Source organism: Anopheles coluzzii, chromosome 2, assembly GCF_943734685.1.
Source record: "Anopheles coluzzii chromosome 2, AcolN3, whole genome shotgun sequence".
In the NCBI taxonomy this organism is placed as follows: Eukaryota; Metazoa; Arthropoda; class Insecta; order Diptera; family Culicidae; genus Anopheles; species Anopheles coluzzii.
This window is the reverse complement of record NC_064670.1, coordinates 1239277-1260321: the sequence shown is the minus strand read 5'-3', so window position 1 is coordinate 1260321 and position 21045 is coordinate 1239277. Positions and strand designations below refer to the sequence as shown.

General features: G+C 49.7%; 3 protein-coding genes across 3 annotated transcripts; 1 reads left to right on the top strand and 2 right to left on the bottom strand.

Moving 5' to 3' along the window:
• Positions 1-2263: 2263 nt before the first annotated feature.
• LOC120952362 (G kinase-anchoring protein 1-like) lies at positions 2264-3637 on the bottom strand. The gene is made up of 2 exons (XM_040371643.2): positions 3332-3637; positions 2264-3264 (listed from the first exon to the last, which is right to left on the bottom strand). Exons 1-2 carry the CDS (start codon positions 3530-3532, stop codon positions 2482-2484), a joined length of 984 nt encoding a protein of 327 aa, XP_040227577.2. The 5' UTR covers positions 3533-3637; the 3' UTR covers positions 2264-2481.
• Positions 3638-3901: 264 nt separating this feature from the next.
• Positions 3902-19068, top strand: LOC120948518 (nuclear cap-binding protein subunit 1). The gene is made up of 7 exons (XM_040364937.2): positions 3902-4128; positions 4243-5578; positions 5649-5752; positions 17491-17738; positions 17809-18052; positions 18122-18453; positions 18590-19068. Exons 1-7 carry the CDS (start codon positions 4083-4085, stop codon positions 18701-18703), a joined length of 2424 nt encoding a protein of 807 aa, XP_040220871.1. The 5' UTR covers positions 3902-4082; the 3' UTR covers positions 18704-19068.
• On the bottom strand, positions 5778-17483 carry LOC120948517 (mucin-12-like). Its single transcript, XM_040364936.2, has 3 exons — positions 13461-17483; positions 12082-12305; positions 5778-11276 (listed from the first exon to the last, which is right to left on the bottom strand). Exons 1-3 carry the CDS (start codon positions 13611-13613, stop codon positions 6287-6289), a joined length of 5367 nt encoding a protein of 1788 aa, XP_040220870.2. The 5' UTR covers positions 13614-17483; the 3' UTR covers positions 5778-6286.
• Positions 19069-21045: the final 1977 nt, after the last annotated feature.

Here is a 21045-nt window from a genome sequence, read left to right as displayed (position 1 = left end):
CCCTCTCTCATATTAAAACGTGGCCATGTCCGTCCACGTGACGACAACTGTCACTTTGTTCGCACTTTTCACACCGCAATAGGACACAGCTATGACACAGCAGCAGTGGAAAGCCTTCCGGCCGCAACGAGTCCCCTTTAACGGTGGTGTGTGAATGCAAAAAAAATGAGAAATGTATGAGTGTGCCTTTTTTCGCTCTGTTCCACTTCCACGCTGCTCTAAAATCATGAATATTCAACACAACTTCAAGTGAGAAGAACAAATAGAGTGCGAAACGACAAAATGTGGAATAGATTTTCCTTCTTTGTGGGATGGAAAAAAGCTCATCAGGGCGCGCGTTTGGCGCCTCATTTCCATTAATTTAAATTACTTGATTGAAATTGATTCCTCCCGTCGCACAGGACTTCAAGGGATCTCCCGATTATTGATGGCAAATCAGAACCCCACCACCTTTCGTCGCTTTTGCTGGGGGAAACTTTTCCGCGAAAAATCAACAGTGAAGGAAAATCGGACGAAAAAGACTCGTTAAAAGATGCTCTTCGCTCGAACAAAAAAAAACCTCATTTATCTGAGACCGTCAATAAAAGGGAGCGAAAGGAGAGGACACGACCAGGTAGGTAGGTGGTGACGATTATGCTGCAAGGAGATAATTCTTTTTCACTTACCTTCAATCTGCCGCGCAATCAGACTAAGAAGCTCGTTAGCAGAGCAGAATATTCTTGGGAATATAATGGAAAGCGTCCTCGATGTTGTCATCTGCGGCGGTTGCGGACAATGTGGAGCACACAATTTTCATCATAAATCATACAATCCGTTTCGTGTGTGTGTGGGTTCATTTTTTCACCTGCTTTGTAATGGTTATCGGATTCATTTCAAACAGAATATAACCGATCGATCAGTTACCATCATTAGAAAAAGTTGAATCTCCACACGTTCACACTGCCGGTTGAGGTATCGATTTTCTCACACGTTGATGCAAGATAAAGTGGCAAAAAAGCACTGCAAACTCTCTTTATCATTCAACGCACTTGAATGCAAATAACGATTTTTTTTCCAGTTAGAGTTTTCCATCGCGTTTCCCATCGACACACACACACATAAACACGTACGTGAAGGATTAAATCAAACAAACGCATCGCTAATGGAATAGAATCGGGATAAAAGCGTACGCAAAATAAGCTCTCCACAACCACCACCACCAATGGGGAAGGGGAACTATGTGTAGGTGGGTGGACGTGTGTGTGTGTGTGGTTTTGCATCGCGAGATATTTCATCCCACTAAGAGAAGTAACAAAAAAAAGAAAAAAAAACTCCACCACCAATATCCTTTTTATCCTTCCCATCACCAGAACCCTCCCTCCCACCCAACCCCTTTTGGTAAACATTTCCACGATATCCACGGAAGCACATCATGCATTGTCTCCGTGCTTCACCACGTGTTTCGTCCACGCGGTTTGAATCTGTGCGGAAGCGTTACAGGGTTTTCCACAAGGCCGGAAAAGAACACGAACAGCAAAACTCTTTCCCATCCCCACTCCGCCGTTCCGTTACCGGCTTACGGGTTTCATCTGTTTTCAATTGTTGAGACAACTTCACTCCCCCCTCACTGACACAGCCCGGGGAAACTGCGGCTAGAGAGAGACAAGGGGAAAGCAGGGTTTATGGAACAGCTCCCTTCGCTTCCAGGCGCTGTTCTGTTCAAAAAGGGGTGGTGTTGGTGGGAGGATGTGTTCACTATATGAATTGAAATAATCCCCTCTCGTCTAAAGCCTAGCAACAGATTTTCACTCATTTTCCACCTACTGCCAGGGGAGGTATATGGGATGTGTGTGTGTGTGAGTGTGTGTTTGGATGTGTTTTTCTTTTTGCATGCAAAGATAGGAACGACTGCTTGCGGATTTGTTGAGTTTATCTTCGTTTTTTTTTGTGCTGTTTTTTGTTATCATTCTTTGCGCATTGGGAAATCTGTTTCCATTCTCACCACTCCAGGGCGTATGGTTTCGCACAAAGGCATGGGGAAGGCATGAGAGTTTCTGTTCCGTTAGCGTATGCGGTGAAATCTGAATCGGGATAATAAAAGACGATTCGTGCAAAGACGGTAAACAACCCCAGTACGAGGCCGAACCGTAGGACAGGTGTGGAGGACCAACATAATATTGTGCTGTGATTGTGATAGGTAAGGTTCCTCCGGCCTGTATCGCTATCGGTAGCAGCTGTTATGAACGATGTCACGTGATTTGCAATAGAATCTGCTTCCGGTGTGTTCAATATGCTCTTCATTCATTTCGTTTTATTTACTTTCCCTGACAAACAAAGACATGCAATATACTAAAGCTATTGGAACGTAATTTATGCTAAAGAAACACTCTATCAATTTAGATTCTTATATCTACAGCCATTACGTTGAGAAATGAGATCTTCTGGGAAATGTGCTTCAATACTGCACTGCTAAAGTGTTTAATGCTGGAATGAGAATTGGTTCTAATTGGTGCCACTTTCGGGCTGCACTTCAGAAGCAGCATCAAACCGTACCGAGCGGCGACTTGCTAGCTTTTCTTTGCCCTTCGATTCCTGGTTCGTTCTGGACTTGGCCTGCTCTAGCTGACCGTACAGGGCAGTCATCTCCGCGGTCATGTCCTCCTGCACCTTGCGCAGCTTCTCAATCTCTATCATCAGTTCGGTTTTCTCTTTCATTTCTCCATTCTTGAGCATTGCCACCACCTTCTTGTACCGATCGCGCAGAACCGTGATCTCTTCCTTTAGGGTGGCATTTTCTTCCTTAAGCAAATCCAACTCACTGGCAGGCTGTTCGACTGCCGGAAGGTCATCTGTTTTGCCTTTCGATTCCCTAGCTTTCGCAGAATTGGCATTGTTTTGCTGCAGCAACGTTTTCAGCTGCTCTTTGTTGAGTATTTGCTTCGTTTCGAGGTCGATCTGTTCGAAGAAGGTGTAGTTGCGGTTGTATTCTGCCTCCTCTTGTTGGCGTTTCTTTTGCTGCTGCTTTTCATTCAACTCCTTGCTGACCTTCTCCTGGAACTCTTGCAGGGACAGTGTTTTGGGTTTCTTGTCCTTCGATGCTTTGGATTCCTTTTCCTGCTGATTGTACTTGGTTTTGTTGGCCTCGAAATCGAGCTTCGATAGCAGCAGTGCCTGTTCCAGATCGTTCATGTAGGATTTCTCCACCAGTTCCGTATCCTTTTCCTGCCATTTGGACCACTGCTCCTTCTGTACTGCGTCGCTGGAATTTTTGTTTTTCTGTGATTTCTGAAACAAAAAGAAATGAAATATTTAAAGAAAAACCTTTTATGGAAATACGCAATTATACACTCACTGGTTTAGGTTTCTTTGCTTGCGGTTGAGATTGTGGTGGAGGAGCTGCAGCTGTTTTCACGGGCGGCGTTGTGGTCGTCGTCGTCGTCGTCTTGGGCTTGGAGTTTGCATTGGATCTAGATTTTTGCTTTGGTTTTCGAAATCCATCATCGTCGTCTTCGATTTTTAGACCCGAAAATCTTGAGGGAACAACCGTAAACATTGCGATTCCACACTATCTCTAGAAATAATGGAAAAACGATGAAAATTGTGGAAAACAATATCCCTGCGGGCGGGTTTGTTTGTTTATTACGAGCTCGATGACAGCCAGCATAGGCGGTAAGGTGTATACATTTAACGAAGAAATAGAAAATTTACGTTTTTCAGATTTTTATTACCAATATTTCGCAATTTGCCGCTGTGTTTAAAACTTTTCATTCTTTTCTTTTCTTGTAAAATGATTTTCGCACCTATTTTACCGAATTTGTGCGTGTTGTGTATGTATAAACCTTGGCATTGTATCGATCGAAGTACTGGCCCGAGGGTTATAGACGCAACTCTTCGTTTGACATTTTTGACGCTTCGGCAATTGGCGTTTGCGGAGTTTTTTATTCCCCAGTTCTTGCGTCCAATTTTCGTAAACTTGGTGCGTCCAAAAACTTGTAGATTTCACCGCGTTAAGTGTTTGGGTTTAACGCAAATAATTCGGAACTAAAGTTCTACATTTGTACACATTAAGTTCACCCGTTAGCGCGCAGTGCAAAGGAATCACGATGAACCGGAGACGAGCGTACGAGGATGATGGAGACTTTTACGGAGGTACGGATTTAGCGGGCGTTTGTTGGTTAACCTACAAAACCAACGTATCGCGAGCGGTGGTGCCAGCGGTAGTCGGTGAATAATATTTGGATCATGTTTATCTCTCCCCAACAGAGCGCAACAAGAAGCGGCGCAGGGTGTCCGAAAACCAGGAAATGGAAGAGCGGCTGGAAACGCTGATCCTGCGTGTCGGTGAAAACAGTACCTCCTCCCTGGAGTCGAATCTGGAAGGGTTGGTGTCGGTGCTGGAGTCCGATCTGGGGAATTTTCGGAGCAAAATTCTGCGCATCCTTTCGGACTGCCCGATCAAAATGCCGGAAAAGTGCACCATATACTCGACGATGGTGGGGTTGATGAACGCCAAGAACTACAACTTCGGCGGCGAGTTCGTGGAGTACATGGTGAAGACGTTTAAGGACAGCTTAAAGCAGTGCCAGTGGGATGCCGCCCGGTATGCGTTGCGCTTTCTGGCCGACCTGGTGAACTGCCACGTGATTTCCACGAACTCGCTGCTGCAGCTGCTGGACAGCATGGTCGATGCGGCGAACGAAGACAACGTGCCGCAGGTTCGCCGGGACTGGTACGTGTTTGCGGTGCTTTCCACCCTGCCGTGGGTTGGGCGGGAGCTGTACGAGAAGAAGGAATCGGCACTGGAGAACTTGCTGGTGCGGATCGAGGTGTTTCTCAACAAGCGCACCAAGAAGCATCACAATGCGCTGCGCGTCTGGTCGGTGGATGCGCCACACCCGCAGGAAGAATATCTCGACTGTCTGTGGGCGCAGATTCGCAAGCTGCGGCAGGACAACTGGACGGAGAAGCACATCCCGCGCCCGTACCTGGCGTTCGATTCGGTGCTGTGCGAGGCGCTGCAACACAACATCCCCGTGATTCATCCGCCACCGCACCAGGACTCGTTCGAGTATCCGATGCCGTGGGTGGTGTATCGCATGTTCGACTACACGGACTGTCCACCCGGTCCCATCCTGCCCGGGGCGCACTCCATCGAACGCTTCCTGATCGAGGAGCATCTGCACTCGATCATCGAAATGCATCGCTGGGAGCGGAAGGACTGCGCCATCCATCTGCTGATGCTGCCGTACAAGGACAAAATCCCGCTGGAGTATTGTATCGTGGAGGTGATCTTTGCCGAGCTGTTTCACATGCCTACGCCGCGCTACCTCGAGATTTGCTACGGTTCGATACTGATCGAGCTCTGCAAGCAGCAACCGTCGAAGATGCCCCAGGTGCTGGCCCAGGCCACGGAGATTTTGTTCATGCGCATCGATTCCATGAACACGTCGTGCTTCGATCGGTTTGTGAACTGGTTCTCGTACCATCTGAGCAACTTCCAGTTCCGCTGGTCCTGGGATGATTGGGACAGCTGTCTGCTGCTGGAAAACGAGCATCCTCGACCGAAATTCATTCAGGAGGTGTTGCTCAAGTGCTTGAGGTAGGTAGAGATACTTCTTACCTGTGCGATACTTACCCCTGTTAATTATACTAAATTTCCCCCCTTTTAGATTCTCTTACCATGATCGATTCAAGGAAATGATGCCGGAAGGCTATGCGAAGCTCATCCCAAAACCACCCGTCCCGCACTACAAGTACTCGATGGAGGGTGCAGGTAAGTCCTCCCCGCACAAAGGGAAATCCACACTCCTATACACTTTACACTATAATTATCTTTATTTTGACAAAAACAAAATAACAAAATTGTATCCTACGACTCGAACGCTGTGTCCCCGCATCCTGCTCCGTTCAGCGGGCCAGCTGGGTACCGTTCGTTTCGGTTGGATCGTTCGGTTTGGGGGTGTGTTCGTTGTTGGTTTTGGCTTCGCTTTTGCATTCACTTTGTCCTGCTATACCCATACACCTTTCGTATGGATGCTGTTGGTTCGTTTCTGCCCTCCCTGCCCTCTGTCTTGTCACAGTTTTGATAAATAATATATTAATGTTAGAATAATTTAACATCTCCCAGTGAGCACGCGGTGGGAGTAGAGCGTTTAAAACTACATGCAGATCAATTCGGATGATTCAGATGAACGTGTCGTACGGGGGATGGATGAGTGGTTCAGTGGATGGAATTGAGGGAATGGTCATTTTCCGCTCTGCATGAACGTGGCATGATCATCGTGTGTTCAACGTATGACTACAGACTTTAAGCAACATCGACAGCCACTGTCGTTTGGCTTGCCCCATCATCGGCAGTAGCACCTTCGACGCCATCCTCAAAGGTGGTGCCTATCGTTTCACTGACGGTGCTTTCCGTGACTGGGGAGCTGGTGCTACCGGCCGCGGCCGTCGTCACCTCAACCGTTGTTTCCGGCTCGTACTCGTCCTTATGAGCGATCTCGTTGCTTTCGATCGATTTGCCACTTGCAACGGCGGGTGCGACGGTTGGCTCCGTAGCGCTCAGCTCTTCCTGTGCCGGGTCGGCGGGCTTTTCCGTCTGATTTACGATCGCTTTCGCGTGGTTGATGATGGACATCGTGAGATCATCGAAAGCCGAACCAATCGATCGTCCCGAGCTTTCCACAGCGGCAGGGCCGCTGCTTGCATCGAACGACACGGCATCACTGGCCTCGAAGAGTACCATATTCGATTGGTTCGTGGCAATCGGAGGCGAAATGTTGGCCTTCACCATAACGAACTCCTTTTCCGGCTCCGTCACCTCCAGCGCGTCCTGCTTGTGTTCGGCCTGCTGAGCGACGAGCTGCTCCGCAACGGCTACCGTCGTACGATCGGTCTCTTCCTTGTTGTCGTCCGTGGCTTCACTGGTGTCGCGTTTGATTTTTTCATTCGACGCATTCTTGGCCGTGGCCGTCGTCATGACCATTTCTTCGGCCTTGCGTTCCTGCTGTTCGAACGAGCGGCCATCGATACGGTTGCTGTCGAACACGGAAGAGGTTACACTGGGGATGGGCTTGATGGTGGTGGTCGAGGAGCTGAAGTTGCTGTTTCGCATGCGGCTCGTCCGCATGCTGCTGCCAGTTAGGTGCTGCTGCTGCTGCTGCTGACCGGTCGGGATTGGTGGCGGATTGCCGGACGGAATTCTGCGGTACGTGTATCGGCTGCGTCCTCTCGATGCACGGACGCGCTGCATCTGCTGATCGAGGTTGGACCGCACGACAGGCACGACCGGAGTTTTAGTGACGACGTCAATCGCGCGTTCGGACGATGCAACCGCCTGTTCGCCACTGAGCGGCAGCGAGGAGGAGGGAAGCGTGGATGTGGAAAACTCACCGCTCGTCGATTTGCTGCTGGTTCTCGGTCGCTTCGGTACCCACTTCTGGACCGGCTTTTCCGTGGACGTCGACGTCGAGGTCGACACGAACGATCCCGGGAACTGGCGGTAGATGGTTTTGAGCATCATGCGGGGCCGCATCGTGGTGATGCCCATGGTGGTAAGATCGTCCGACTTTTCGTTCCGGTTCTTGTAGTAATGGGCCGTGCTGGAAGCAGTGGCCGAACGGAACGTCGAGACGGTTACGTTCCGGCTTCCCTGTGCCGTTACCTGTTGCGGTGGTGCGGAAGTGGTGCTAGCGCTTGCAGGGGCTGGCGGGGACACAGAGGACACTACCGAAGGAGCCGAGGATGATGGGACGGTCACGGCAGACGGTGGCGGAATCGGTGTAGTCGAGGAGCTCTGGTAGGAATGCAGCGGTGTGACAAAGTTCTTGGGTCGCTGCACTTTTTGGTTGTGCTTGGGCGTTCCGTAATAGGTCATGGTGTAATCCTTCTCCGGCGGAGGCAGCTGAACGCTGAGCTGAGCTTCGGGACGGTGCGTGGCATATTCCGGTCCATCTCCGGGGTAGAAGCGCAACGGCTTGCTGCTCGTGACCGTAACGTGATGATGGTGGTTGCCATTGGGACCCATTCCCGCTCCTGCCGGACCTGCCATTGGACCGTTGGGCTTCTTCTGTCCCTTCTGTGACTTGGTGCGCTTACCGTGCTTCTGACCGTTCATCTTTTTGACGTGCGCCAGCTCGACGACGCGCGAAGGAATGAAATCGTACGTGTCGTGGTGGTTCAGATACTGGTAGGTCTTGAGGGTGGACGCGATCGGGGTCTCAATCTGTGGCGGCAGGATCGTCACCGAGGGCATGCTCTTGAAGGCGGGCGGATACTTCACACCGATCGTGGGACCTAGCTGCTGGATGTAGGACTTGGGCGGCGGCACGTAGGTGGCCTGCGTGGTGATGGAAATGGGCGTAGTAGGGGAAGGCGAACCTGCAGAAGAAGCGGAAGAAGAAGACGCAAGCGATGCCGTACTGGCGCTGCTGCTGCTGCTAGTGCGGTGGTGCGGTGAGGAAGATGTCTGCTCAGAGGTTAGCTTGGCGGTGACACTGACGGCACCCGAGGCGTCGACAAAATTGCTGTAACTGAAGGCACCGGGACCTCCGGCGAGGGTGGTGCGGGAAGCGGGCGAAGCGGTGGGGGAGTGGTGAATCTGTGACAAGCTGCTGGCGGTGGGCGTGGCGGCAGACAGCAAGGATTCGGCGGGTGGCGTTGGCGTGACGGCGTTCTCGACACCAAATGATTCATATTTGGGTGAAACGGCATTGGACGGGCTTCCGACGGTATCGGTGACTCCGGCCTGGTTGTTGTTGTTGTTGTTGTTGACCTTGGACGTCGGCGATTCCAGCTTGCGGGTTGTCTGCTTGGACTCGCTGGCGGATGGTTGGAACGCCGCAGCGGTGAATTTCTCCCGTAGACCAGCGGGCGAAGCCGGGACCGTTGGCAGGGGTGCGTAGCGATGGTTGGCCACGGTCGAGCTGACCGTCGGACCACTGACCTGACCGACCGCGGACGTGTAGCGGGAGCTGGAGCGCGTGGCCGAGGTCGGTGACGGTGAGCTAGCGGAGGAGGAGGAGGAGGAGGACGATGATGGGGACGATCTGGTGCCGCCGGCACCCGTCGCTCCTCCGCTGACGGTGGAGTACCGGTGGCGGTGGGCAGGCGTAGGACTAATCGAGGGGCCGCTCAGCTGCACGTTCGGCGTGTTGTAGCGATGATGCTGCGCGGTCACTGTTGGGGAGGACGAGGACGTGGGCCCTCCGCCGAGCGTCGTCGTCTTCTGTGGGTGTGGGATCGCATTAGAACTGGTGAACTTGAAAACAGTGGGAATGGCATTAAACGAGTGAGAGCTATGATGCGGATGCGGATGCGGATGCGAATGCGGATGATTCTGGGACGTGGGGGAAGGTTGGCCTGCGGTGGACGCGACCTGGGTGTGGTTGCCCGCATGGTGGCCGTGGGAAGCCGGATGAGGATGATGCTGATGGTGCTGGTAGTTTGTGGTGGTAGGGGAGGAGGATGAGGAGGAGGTTGTCTTGGGCGTCACAGTGACGATCGGGTGATGCGGGTTGTGGTGGTGATGGTGGAACGATTGCTGCTGCTGGGCTTGCAGCGGCGGCAGGAAGGGATTGACGGGCGAGTAGAGGTGGACGGGATTCGGGATGGGTTGCATGATACGCACCGGGATGGCTTGAAGACCATCCTGCGGCTGATGCGGATGAAGCGGTGCTTGCTGCTGTGGTGCTTGCTGCTGTTGCTGCTGCTGCTGCTGGGCAGCGTACAGATGGTTCTGGGGCGGAGGGATCAACTGTACGTGCACCGGTATGGCGATCGGTTGCGGCGGGGACATCTGGAACATGTGGTGGTTGGACATGACCGGGATGTGGTTGACCACCATCTGGCCTTGGGGATTGTAGAAGGGGATCGATTGGATGACATGCGAGGGTGGGAAGAAGCCAGGAGGCCCTCCGAGTTGCGGGTGAGCGTGGGGATGAATCAGAATGGGTTGCTGTTGCTGCTGTTGGGGCGATACCTGTGGCCGGTAGATGAGGTGCTGTTGCGGTGGGAACTGTTGTGCGGTAGGGGCGTTCGGAGCCTGTCCCGGGCCCGTTTGCTGCTGCTGCTGCTGCTGCTGCGGTCCGGTTGCAGTGGAAATGGTTGCAACCTGCTGGTGGAACTGCTGCTGCTGCTGCTGCGTAGGGAACTGCTGGGGATTGGGCGACGTCTTCTGAGCCTGGAACGATTGCTGGATGAGGTTCGGCGAAGGCGCCGAGGGCTTCTGCTGCTGGACGGCATTCGCTTTGACGGTGGTTGTTGGCTTCGCCTCGACGGAATCGTGCCCCGTCGGTGTCGTCGCACCGCGCAGATCGACCAGCTTGGTGTAGTCGTGATGGATGTTGCTCGGGGCCGGGGCATGCGAGTCCTTCGGATGGTGGAACAGATAGCTGCCCGGAAGGGCCGTCGGTGCTAGGGGAGCGATCGAGGGACGCTGGAAGTGGATGTGCTGGTAGAACTTGGGCACCGAGTGGCTGGAGCCGGTAAAGGAATCGGGGAACTTGATGCGATTGCTCGTGGCCGCCGCTAGCCCTCCGTAGTATGCGGGGCTGGCCGCCATCTTGCCGGGGACAAAGTGATGATGATGGTGGTGATACTTGGGCGCCTCGCCACCGGACAGCAGCGATTGCAGCAGATACTGCCCGACGGTCATGGTTTGCTGTGCCTGCTGGACAACGGCCGGTCGGTAGAAGCGGGTTGCCGGAGCGAACGAACCGAACTGGTGGTGCGGTTGCGGATGAGGGGGAGCCTGCGATTGGACCATGTCGAAGAAGGTGCGATCGAACATTTGATCGTTCTTTCGGTGCATGGGAATGGCGTTCGGGGAGTTGATCAGCTGTCCAAAGTAACGCGGGTAGTCCTCGTCACGGATGATGTAGGTGCGATTGCTGTTGCTTGCGGCTGCTCCTCCCTGTTCCTGTTCACCTTCCAGCGGAGTGGCGGTCGATTCGCTGGCCGTCGTCGTAGCCTGTTTGGACGGCTGTGCCACCGTGAACTTCAGCTCATACCGATGTCCGCGCTGATCATCACGATGCCGAATCCGTTCCACCTTCCACAGAGCGGTCACGTTGCGCTGCGGCTCCTCCGACTTACCGTCCTGCTGCTGGACGAAAAAGTACGAATCGTCGGCGGTGGCGTCCTGCTCCAGTCGTCCGTGGGCCAACTCGACGATGTCACCAAAGCGGGGAACGGTCAGATCGACTGCCCCGATGTACGGTGCATTGTAGATCGCCTTCTGCTGCCGGTTCGCTAGGAGCGGTGCATTTTCAGTGCTTCCAGAAGATTGTTGCTGAAGGCTGGTTGGATGAGGGAACGGAAAAGAGGGAATGAGGGAAAGAGAGATGAAACAAAGAGAGCAACAAAGGAAATAGCAGGAAAAGGAAGGGTTTTGTTTTGCTTCCTGTTTGTCGTTAGTGTGCACGATTGTCATTATCTCCCGCTTGTCATTACGATCAATGTAGTGTAGGAGCCGGAAGAAGCCGTAATGCCCACCAAATCCCCTATACACCCCCCCCCTGAAACAACAGTCGAGATTATCGTTTTTGTTTTCGCGTTACCAATTGAATCGGTAATTTCATGCTCACTTAATCTGTACGGTTTAATAAGTACAACTGCGCCAATCGCCTTGACGTCAGCTGTGTGAAGGAAAGCCTTCTGTTTTGCATAAACATACACTACTATCTCCCCGCAGGTACGCGCATGACATGGCGCCAGTCGGTGGCACGCGCGCTCGGGCTGGCCTTGCCGCTTTGCTATGCTGTTTGGCGCGTGCAGCCTCGTGGAACGATGCTGCCACTTCGCACTTCACTGGTTTGTGTATCGTTGGACTTTTCTTTTCGGGCGCACTTTTCCTTTCGGCAGCAATTACAGCCCCCTTTCCCCCTGTTTGTTGTTATTCTTTTCCCCTTGAAACATTGAAGGGGCCGTTTAAAGGGGCCTTCTCTGTTGTTTGGCATAATTAATTCCAAGAGAAACTACGCGTTTGCAAAGAACAACTAAATGATTGGCTCGCAATTTAATGTTTGTGTGTGTTTGTGCAGCTTCGTGGCTGTTCTGTAGCTTCTCGATCGGTCTCGTTTAGTTATTTTTTCGGTGACTTACCTCGTCTTGTTATCATTCAGCGCTAGGAAAACGGTTTCTTTTAACACTTCTTCCCAGGGCACCGCGTTACCATTGCCGCCGGTCGCGTTGGGCTTCTCGTCGGACGGAACCTGCTCACGCGGTCGATAGTAAAGAACCTTGCCCGGGTGCGTCTTCAGCTGGTGGGGCGTCAGAATGATATCACGGTTGCTGAAGTACTGGCAATGGCTGCCGGTAATGGATATCTATGTTGTGTGGGAAGGAAAAACGAACAAATGATGAGTTGATTTGATCAATTCTAAGCTGAAGGAAGGTCTGCTGAAGATTAATGCTACAAATGGACTGTGATTTATTAACTGTTTACGATTGATGAGCGTTTTTTCGGAACGCGCTGGCGATTGTTTTCAAGATCAAGTCAGTCTCTTCGTTACGGTGCGACGATATCGGCTCGTGTATCTGCATCACGATCGCCTTGAGAGCTTCCCGTTCTCGGTAGCGTTTTCTCTGCGCCGATGTGCGCCCGCCGCTGACGTCGTTTTCCATCGCGGCACAATAGTAGTAACTCGCGTTCTTTTACAGCTGCTCAAAAATTCTCATGCCCGCCGCTCAATGAGGTTACAGTTCGTTCGTAATTAAACAAACCACGAGCCGAAAGACGGGCCTTCGAAGCGTTTGACCCAGCTTGCCTACCTGGCGCGGACGAACGCGATAGTCGGATGGGCGCCGGCAATCATCAACAGAGCATTAAAGCTGATGAATAAATTACGATTGCAGCGGTCGGACACAGGTGGTGGTGGGTCAGATGTGCAGTCTAAACGAAACGAATACTTCTTCTACAGTTCCATGACAGTGTCGCTAGTGTCAAGGGCTCTGTTCTGGTGTGAGGAGAAGATCGAGAGCTAATTTGTGTCAGCCTCATTTCGGGTACCCGAAGGCATTGTTTCGTTGGAGGCGTGGAAAATCGGTGACATTAGCAAGTTTGATTGGTTTTTTAAGAACATATTCTAATCAAGTGAATTGATCTTTACTCTCCGTTTGTAGACACCTGTTGCATATCTCCAGGAAAATGTTTAATCAAGTAAGAGGGTTAGTTCCCTTGCAGCGGCTTTGAGCAATCACATTCCATGCTTGTCGCATTGCCTTGATTTGAATTTAGCTCAAACACAAAAAGGGAACCGTTTCCCACAGTTCTTCGTCACCGTGAGGTATGCAAAATACGGCGTTGTCATTTAACTCGCGTGAGCTTTTCGCTCTCTTTGTCGACCTCAGAATCTGCTGGTTTGGTATGCACATAAGCCGCCTTGCCAACCTGCCTCCTAAGCACAGCACACCCCACCAGCACCGCCACCGCGGAGGGATATGCGATGTTGCAAGATCAGTTAGAGGGAGTTTTGTCTTACCATGAAAAGAATTAAACAAATGTTCATTGTACGCCCGATGTAATCCATGGCGGAACGTGATTGGCCGCTGACAGTGATGGATCGTTCGCTGAGTTTTCGTCTTGTACAGCTGCAGAACGAGCGCCGTGAGGGTGCAGAACATTTACCACACATACACGTACACACACACACACACACACACACACGTGGCAGCAGTTGAATTGTTTCTATTTTAAAACGGAAAACAAAAGCCTTTCGTTGTCTATGGGCGCTTTCTTTGTTGCACTGTTTTGGGGAGCTTTGATCCTCACACAACGTATCGATCGTATCGTAACACTGCTACTGAGCACGATGGTTTCGGGTTTGTCACTGTGTGCGTTCTGTCACTGGAGGGAAACTAGTCCCCGTACTGTGCACTATTCACCGTACATCTTGGCTATCTGTCGGTATCAGTTCACCGTAGCCCGTTGGGGAGAGATGCGTTTTATGCCTGCACTTGCCCTAATCGATCGATCGACGACCGGTGATATCGCACCAAACCGAACAACGCTACTATTAGCTTGTTTCCACCAATGTGTGAACCGTTTCGAACGAGCGTTTTGCGCCTACTGAAAAGGGTAATATTTTCAAAATCATATTAAAACTGGCCATCCACCGCCACGCCGATGCGAGCGATATGGATGGATCTCCCTCCCTTCCAAACCGATGCCTTCGTCGTAACGCAGCGTTTGCATTTCCCAGCCACCGTGGTTGCTCTCCCCTCTCTTGCGCGAAAACTCACCGCTCGGGCGCAGTTTCGTTCGTTAATTTCCATTTTCCGTCGTGTACCGACGCCGACGGGAGGCGTTGAGGGCTTTTCTCACCCCTCCATTAAGGGCCGGTACGTCACTCGTCTTCGACACCTCTTCCAAACAGTCCAAATCGACCGTGTTGCATCTCTTTTCTGCCCGCAGCTTCTGTAATGCTTAGCCGCAGCATCGTATTTGCATCCCAAGATCCGATCGTTTTTGTGGGCAACAATTAATGTTGCCGAAAATGTAATGTGTGGGTCGTGTGCGATCTTTCGACGGGGCTTAATGGACTGGAAATGTCGCAAGAGGGAGAGAGAGAGGGAGAGTGTTTGTTGCCTTGCCGGGTCTAACGACGAACGTAGCACACTTCCGTCGTACTTTTAGCGTAAGTGCCCCAACACGGCACCACCTTTCGGGGGTTAGTGCTTGCTGTGACAAACTGTAATGCACGAAGAGCTCATCTTACCCTGGGGGGTTGAGTGTAAGTGGTTGTAGACTCTTTTTTTTGTGCTCATTTTGCATAAATTCCAGTTTTTGTTTGACGGTTTGTGTTAGACAAAAGAGATCGAGCCGCCGTTTGCAATATGTTGAAAATGGAAATTTAAGCACATAGCTGCATGCAAAAGAAGCACTCTCGGCGGTGTGCGAACGACGCTAGACACGTGCGAAGAAGCATCTTCTTTCGGTATTGGGCAGAGTTGCATAAGTTGGTCCCGAGCGGTGAGTCTAGCAGAAAGAGAGACAATTTAATTATGTTGGAATAGATTGCTTTTTTGTTGTTGACGAATGTTGAGTCTTGGGTTACGTATGAGGGCTCCATTTTGTCATAATTGAAACATAAAAAGGGGTTTTCCATCAGCGGTCAATATGGTGCAATAGTACGATCGACGTGGAAGGAAAGCGCTTTTCAGGGTGGATCTCTTCTTGAGTGAAAGTAATTCCTTGATACTAGATATTCACGTTCGTGTGCATATCGATTCGGCTGAAGAACTCGTTCAAATATACGCCCCAATGCACTTGGCGCAGAAGGCCTCGAGCAGGCTTTGGGAACCGAGAGGCGAGCGGCGAACTTTTCGAATGTACACACCGACATTATTGTCAGGGACTGATTGTTGGCTTTGATTTCGGCATTTTGGGCCGATTCCCACTTCCCGGAAACGCGGATCTCGTGGAAAAGTTCAATTGTTTTTTTCCATCCAATTTGCCCAAAGCACACACCCGCGCCCTGTGGACGATTCTAGTGACAGATCAAGGCAAAAACAATGTCAGTCTGTTCGGTGGCGGTAGATTCAAATGGATTAAGAAACGGAAACATTTGAATACAAATTTGCCACTTAAAAAGAAGCACAATGGTTTTCTGGGTCGATTGGTCGGGCGGGTGGTGGTGCCGAGTTCAGAGCGACCACCCGATCTGAAGACAAAGCTTGCGCCAAAACAATGCGATCGCAGGTGATGTGCATGACGCTCATAAAGCCTCTAAAAATATGACTTAGTTCGTCACTGCAGACATGTTAGTGTCGTTCGTGCAGAAGTGTTAGCTTAGATGTACAATTTCGGTCGACGTAAGCATATGGAAACAGTCTTGCTAATAACCAGCAAACTTCTTTGTACCACCTCGAACAAGTAGCTCTATTGCATTAGGTTTTTTTAAGGAAAATTTGAGCTATTTTCATTCTTTAGCAGAACCCGTTGTACATGTCTAACCGCAAAGCTGTGCAGCATATTGTCTTCCTTGCTTTCTTTCGATCGCCTTTCTTCCCGGAACACTCTTTTTAGCATGCCGTAAACTCTAATTGCGCTGTTGTGGTTTAGCAAACTTTAGAAGGGCCGTATTTGATGTGGCTTTTTGTGTGTCAGGAATCAAACCAATGGTGCATATAATGTTGCATAAGGAGAAAGGAAGGTTCTGCTGTTGCGTCGCTTTTCGCTCCCGCTTTTAAGTGCATTATGTCAATATGAGATAATTACTTCCCATTAAAGGTAACGCTCGAATTTCCTGTTTCGAAGCAGAACGAATTTACCATCCGGAGTATGGATACTTTTGAACTGATGTTTGGTCTATTATTTCCCTGATAAACGGAGAGCTTTGTATGTTATCGTTATCCGATCGTTAATGTGTTAATGTGTGGAATTATTTAATAAAAAGTGTATATCGAGCTCAACAACCCTGAAGGACGTTCGTTAACGTGCAATGGTCATGCGAGATGCGGTGGCGATCTTCTTACATTCCCCGTTTCGTAAAGTCCGCCCTAATCTGCTATGATACCATTAATTAGATTAATTTCTCAAAAACAATTTTTCGTGTTAGTGCATGCAAGTGCGAGTGAAAACTCACCTCACGCCGATCAGTTGCACGATCTGTAGTTGTAGTTGTGCACGACTCTTCTTTTTTGTTGATCGTTAGTGCCATGCTGTTAGCATCACAATCCATCCTTTTCTACCGAGATATGTGTACCTCTGCGCTACGAGCAATGTTTCTGCCCTGGCCAGCGACTTGCGGGTTGTCGATAATTTTCACCAAGGCCGTCCGCATCAGCTGCCTAGACGGGTGGTGGTTTGTCGAACTGCTGCTACTGCTGCTGCTGGTTAGCATGAGTCTTGCTTCGTTTGAAAGAAAGTGGCGAAACTCTTTAATCGACAGCTATTGGCTGCAGATGCACCGGCGATGCATTGTCGGCTCTCCGCGGGCAATGCAAACGCAGCGGGTGTGCAGTTCCACTCAGCTGATCAGAGGCAGACGTGCGCCGGCATGATGGACAGATCATGCCCCGCGCGATGGAAGCGATCCTGGGGCGAAACAGATGCAATGAAAAGAAAAGCATTGCTCGCGTGCATCGACGAAACCCGTCCTCTCTTCCCCCTTTTGGCCCAATGTGAGGGGAAGGTGGCGTGGATCGCACTTAGAAAAGTCAAGCGCTAGGCTAGCGATTATGTTTTGGGCTGGGCTTTGGCGCATCGTGCTGGAATTTCGCATCGGATCGTGTAGTAAAAGTGATGTTTAACCAACGTTCGGAATGTGTGCATGATGTTTTGCCTGCGTTTGGAGCGTTTGGGGCTGTCGCTTCTCCCGCAGCTGGGTGGAGCTTTCGTACATTGTTCGGGTAATTTTTTACCATCTGCTTCGATTAGTGGAGAGTTATTTGCAACTGTTGAGGTGGTACTGCACTGTCGACTGTAATAGAATTGTAAAATGCATCGAAAGGTCCTCGTACATTGTTTACATCCACTCATGTTTTCCATTATATTCCTCTGCTTTTCAGCATCTCTCCCGGGGACTGCAACGGCACACAAGCTGGTGGTTGCAATTCGCCAAAAGTGCAACGCCGAGGATGTGCTGAACGAGCTGAACGATTTGCCGAATTCAAGGGATGCGTCCGACACCGACATGGCCGAGGCGCCCTTCAACCCACTGAAAATCGATGTATTTGTTCAAACCTTGCTGAATCTGGGCTCCAAGAGCTTCTCGCACAGCTTCGCTGCCATTTCTAAATTTCATGCCGTATTTAAGGTAATGTTCGCCCTATCGCTTTAAAAGAAAATATGATTTTCTAATGTACTTTCTCTGTCTCCCTCTCTAGGCACTGGCGGAAACGGAAGAAGCACAGATCTGCATTCTACACAACATGTTCGAGCTGTGGGTAGATCATCAGCAGATGATGGTCGTTATCGTTGACAAGCTTCTCAAGGTGCAGATTGTCGAATGTTCGGCCGTCGCGACGTGGGTGTTCTCGAAGGAAATGGTGGGAGAGTTTACCAAAATGTACTTGTGGGAAATTCTGCATCTGACGATCAAGAAGATGAATCAGCACGTCACTAAGCTGAGTAAGTACATACGGATATGTTTGTTGAAAGACACAATTTTTCACCATTCTCCGTCCTCTCCGTGCACAGGTCGGGAAATGAACGAAGCGAAAGAAAAGCTGGCCCGCACAGTAGAGTCGTCTTCGAGCGAATCGGAAGACGAAGCCGCTTCGCCCAACGCTCAAAAGCGTCGCAAAAACACGGAAGGGTCGGGCGAAAAACCGACCGAAGAGCAGGTGGAGCGGATGGAGGAAAAGCTGGAGGCAGCGTACGTCGACCAGAAGCGCCTGTTTCTGATCATCTTTCAACGCTTCATTATGATCCTGTCCGAGCACCTGGTCAAGTGTGACACGGACGGGCGGGACTATGACACCGACTGGTACCGCTGGACCATTGGCCGGTTACAGCAGGTGTTTATGATGGTAAGTACTAACTGCAGAGTAACAAAACTTAACGATAATGCGATACACTGTGCTCGCTCGGTGGTGTTGTTCACATTGTCCTAATGACTTTTTCCTCTCCGCTGTATGCGTGGTATTGTTTTTTTTTTACGTTTAGCACCACGAGCAAGTGCAGAAATACAGCAGCACATTGGAAAGCTTGCTATTTACGTCCGATCTCGACCCGCACATACTGGATGTGTTTCACCAGTTCACCGCGCTGCGGGCGTAAGTCCGGCGCCTGCATTGCCTCCATTATCGTGCGCGTTATTTCCCTCTGATAGATGGTACTCGTGCACGGTCCAGTGACGACGATCGATCGATAGTGAAAGAAAAGACACGATCATGATCACTGTGTGCAAAACATGCGTCGGAATGTGCTGTGCGCACAGAGGCAACGAGAGCGAGAGATAGCGAGGGTGTGTGGGAGATGCTACAATGATCGTGGAATGGACTAGTAATTATCATTTAAATCATTTAACTCCTACGTAATCCGCTGTACGACCAGCGGATCAATATACGGACACTGACTTATAACGCAAGCTGCATGAGCACATGGGTAAATGAATGCTGGATAGACAATTTCACGAAAATCAACACGTGTGCCCGGAGTGTTTTCTTTGCAGAGAAATGATAATATCACGGTATAGTCGTAGATTTTATAGTTTTTATTGAATTTTATTCATTTTTATTGATTTCACCATACATCATAATAATAGGTTAATAGTTTTGTTTGTCTCTTTGTTTTGTTTTCTGTTTTTGTATCGTTAAATTGGTTTGGTAATGTGGAAATTCTTCAGCTTTTGCTCGTTCTCATGCTCTGTTATGTTCCTATCCCCCTCTCTCTTTCTCTCTGGCGTAAAGAACGGACGTATTTTTCTTCAGACGCGTAAGCAATGCATTGTTTTCCGCAATCTGCTCTTCTGGGTGCCTATTTTGCGCATTGAGATGACTGGTGCATATTATTCGTACAATTGATGTATTGGTAAGCAGCAGAATACATTTCGTCTGGGTCGCGTTTTTCGATCCCGTCCATGTCTCACGTTCCTCAAGCTGTCTTTCATTGTTAATGTACGTTGTAATCCTCCCAAACGACCCGCCTTCATATTGAATTTTCATTTAAAAAAAAACATCACGCCGAAAAGGGTCGTAGCTTCTTTGCAGTCGAAATATGATACGCCCATCTTTTTGTCGCTCATCTGTAGTGGTCTTAAGTATTTCTTTTCTCCAATCGGGTTAGTTGGGTCCAGCCTGTAGTACGGCTGCTTTATGTGTATGTATGTATGAGTACATAGTATTTGTTTTGTTGTTTGCCTCTTGTCTTTATTATTTCTTTTTTGTTTACTTTCAAAAACTGATGAAACATTCAATTAACTGACTAGATGAAGCTAAAAGTATAGGGTTTTCTTCTTGCTACTAGAGATCTCAACCAATGTGATCTCAGCATTAATGATAACTCTTTTTTTTATTATTATAGTATCAGAATGTGTGCATGTGTCTGTTTATTGTGTAGAATGTAGATTCATATAATTTCCATTATCGTTCAACTTCTGTGTGTGTTTGTGTCAATTCCACATTCCTGTCCTGCCTCATTCCAAACGTTGCGTGTCTTGTGAATACTTTCAGTCCAATTCCGTCCGACTGGTTTTTAGTCATCAAATGTCAAAAGCTTCTTTTTGCCCGTTTTTTGTATGCAAATACTGCATACAGCCATACATGCTTCTTGTCTTTTCGAAAGTAGGATATGATATATAAGTTAGAGATGCAAGCAAACATATAATACAAAAGCCGTTCTCGCTGGGCAATCTTAATGTCTACAAATCAATACCGAAATCTAGATACCATAACTTAACAGTCTAGCATCTAACGCATGGTAAACCTTAGAGGTAAAACCAAAGTATGGATAGTACATTGGCATAGTCTATCTTGCTGCAGTACAGGGATTGGTGGCTATAAAAGAAAGCTGAACATTATCCTAGGCCCTCAGTATATTCTAGTTTCGTAACAGTATCACCTGTTCGTTCCACGAATTCGTCGTCGTACTGCTCAATCGTCATTATGTTTGCCTTGCGTCTTCTACACTTGTCACACCCCACACAGTCGCACAGCCCTTCCACGGTTCGTCCTCGGGGGGATCCTTACATATGATACTCCTCTCCCTCACTCCCTGCTTCTCTGTCGCACGCATTGCGTCGCGTTCACTTCCTATCCATCCTAGAAGGCATTTCCGGTACATAGCACCCAAAACATACAAGAACACTCCCACTCATACTCACGTCGCAATACCAAACTTACCCCGCGTAAGCGTAAACCAAAGCAAAAATGGGAACCAATTCATTAACAGACAAATGCTGACTAATACTAACAGTAATAAGAACCCTCCAAATGGTCGGTCAAATGGCTCGTCGGCGCACAAGCTAAGGCAAATCAGGAAAACATTCGCTACCGCTATCGTAAAAGGTGATCGTAACACAACGTCGGCAGATGAGCGTACACGCGTCACACGCACGCAGCAAAACAATGATATCCACTAAGCGGCAAAGCACTTTGCATTTTGATTGGCCACAGGTATCA

Excerpts from the sequence above, each read along its gene's own strand:
- LOC120948518 (XM_040364937.2), top strand. The coding sequence starts at position 4,083 with ATGAACCGGAGACGAGCGTACGAGGATGATGGAGACTTTTACGGAG. Across the intron at positions 5,753-17,490 it reads GTACTCGATGGAGGGTGCAG|CATCTCTCCCGGGGACTGCA; the intron begins GTAAGTCCTCCC and ends TCTGCTTTTCAG. Across the intron at positions 17,739-17,808 it reads AATTTCATGCCGTATTTAAG|GCACTGGCGGAAACGGAAGA; the intron begins GTAATGTTCGCC and ends CTCCCTCTCTAG.
- LOC120952362 (XM_040371643.2), bottom strand. The coding sequence starts at position 3,532 with ATGTTTACGGTTGTTCCCTCAAGATTTTCGGGTCTAAAAATCGAAGAC. Across the intron at positions 3,265-3,331 it reads AAGCAAAGAAACCTAAACCA|AAATCACAGAAAAACAAAAA; the intron begins GTGAGTGTATAA and ends TTTTTGTTTCAG.
- LOC120948517 (XM_040364936.2), bottom strand. The coding sequence starts at position 13,613 with ATGTGTGGTAAATGTTCTGCACCCTCACGGCGCTCGTTCTGCAGCTGT. Across the intron at positions 12,306-13,460 it reads TTTGTTTAATTCTTTTCATG|ATATCCATTACCGGCAGCCA; the intron begins GTAAGACAAAAC and ends CACACAACATAG. Across the intron at positions 11,277-12,081 it reads CTGAATGATAACAAGACGAG|CCTTCAGCAACAATCTTCTG; the intron begins GTAAGTCACCGA and ends TCATCCAACCAG.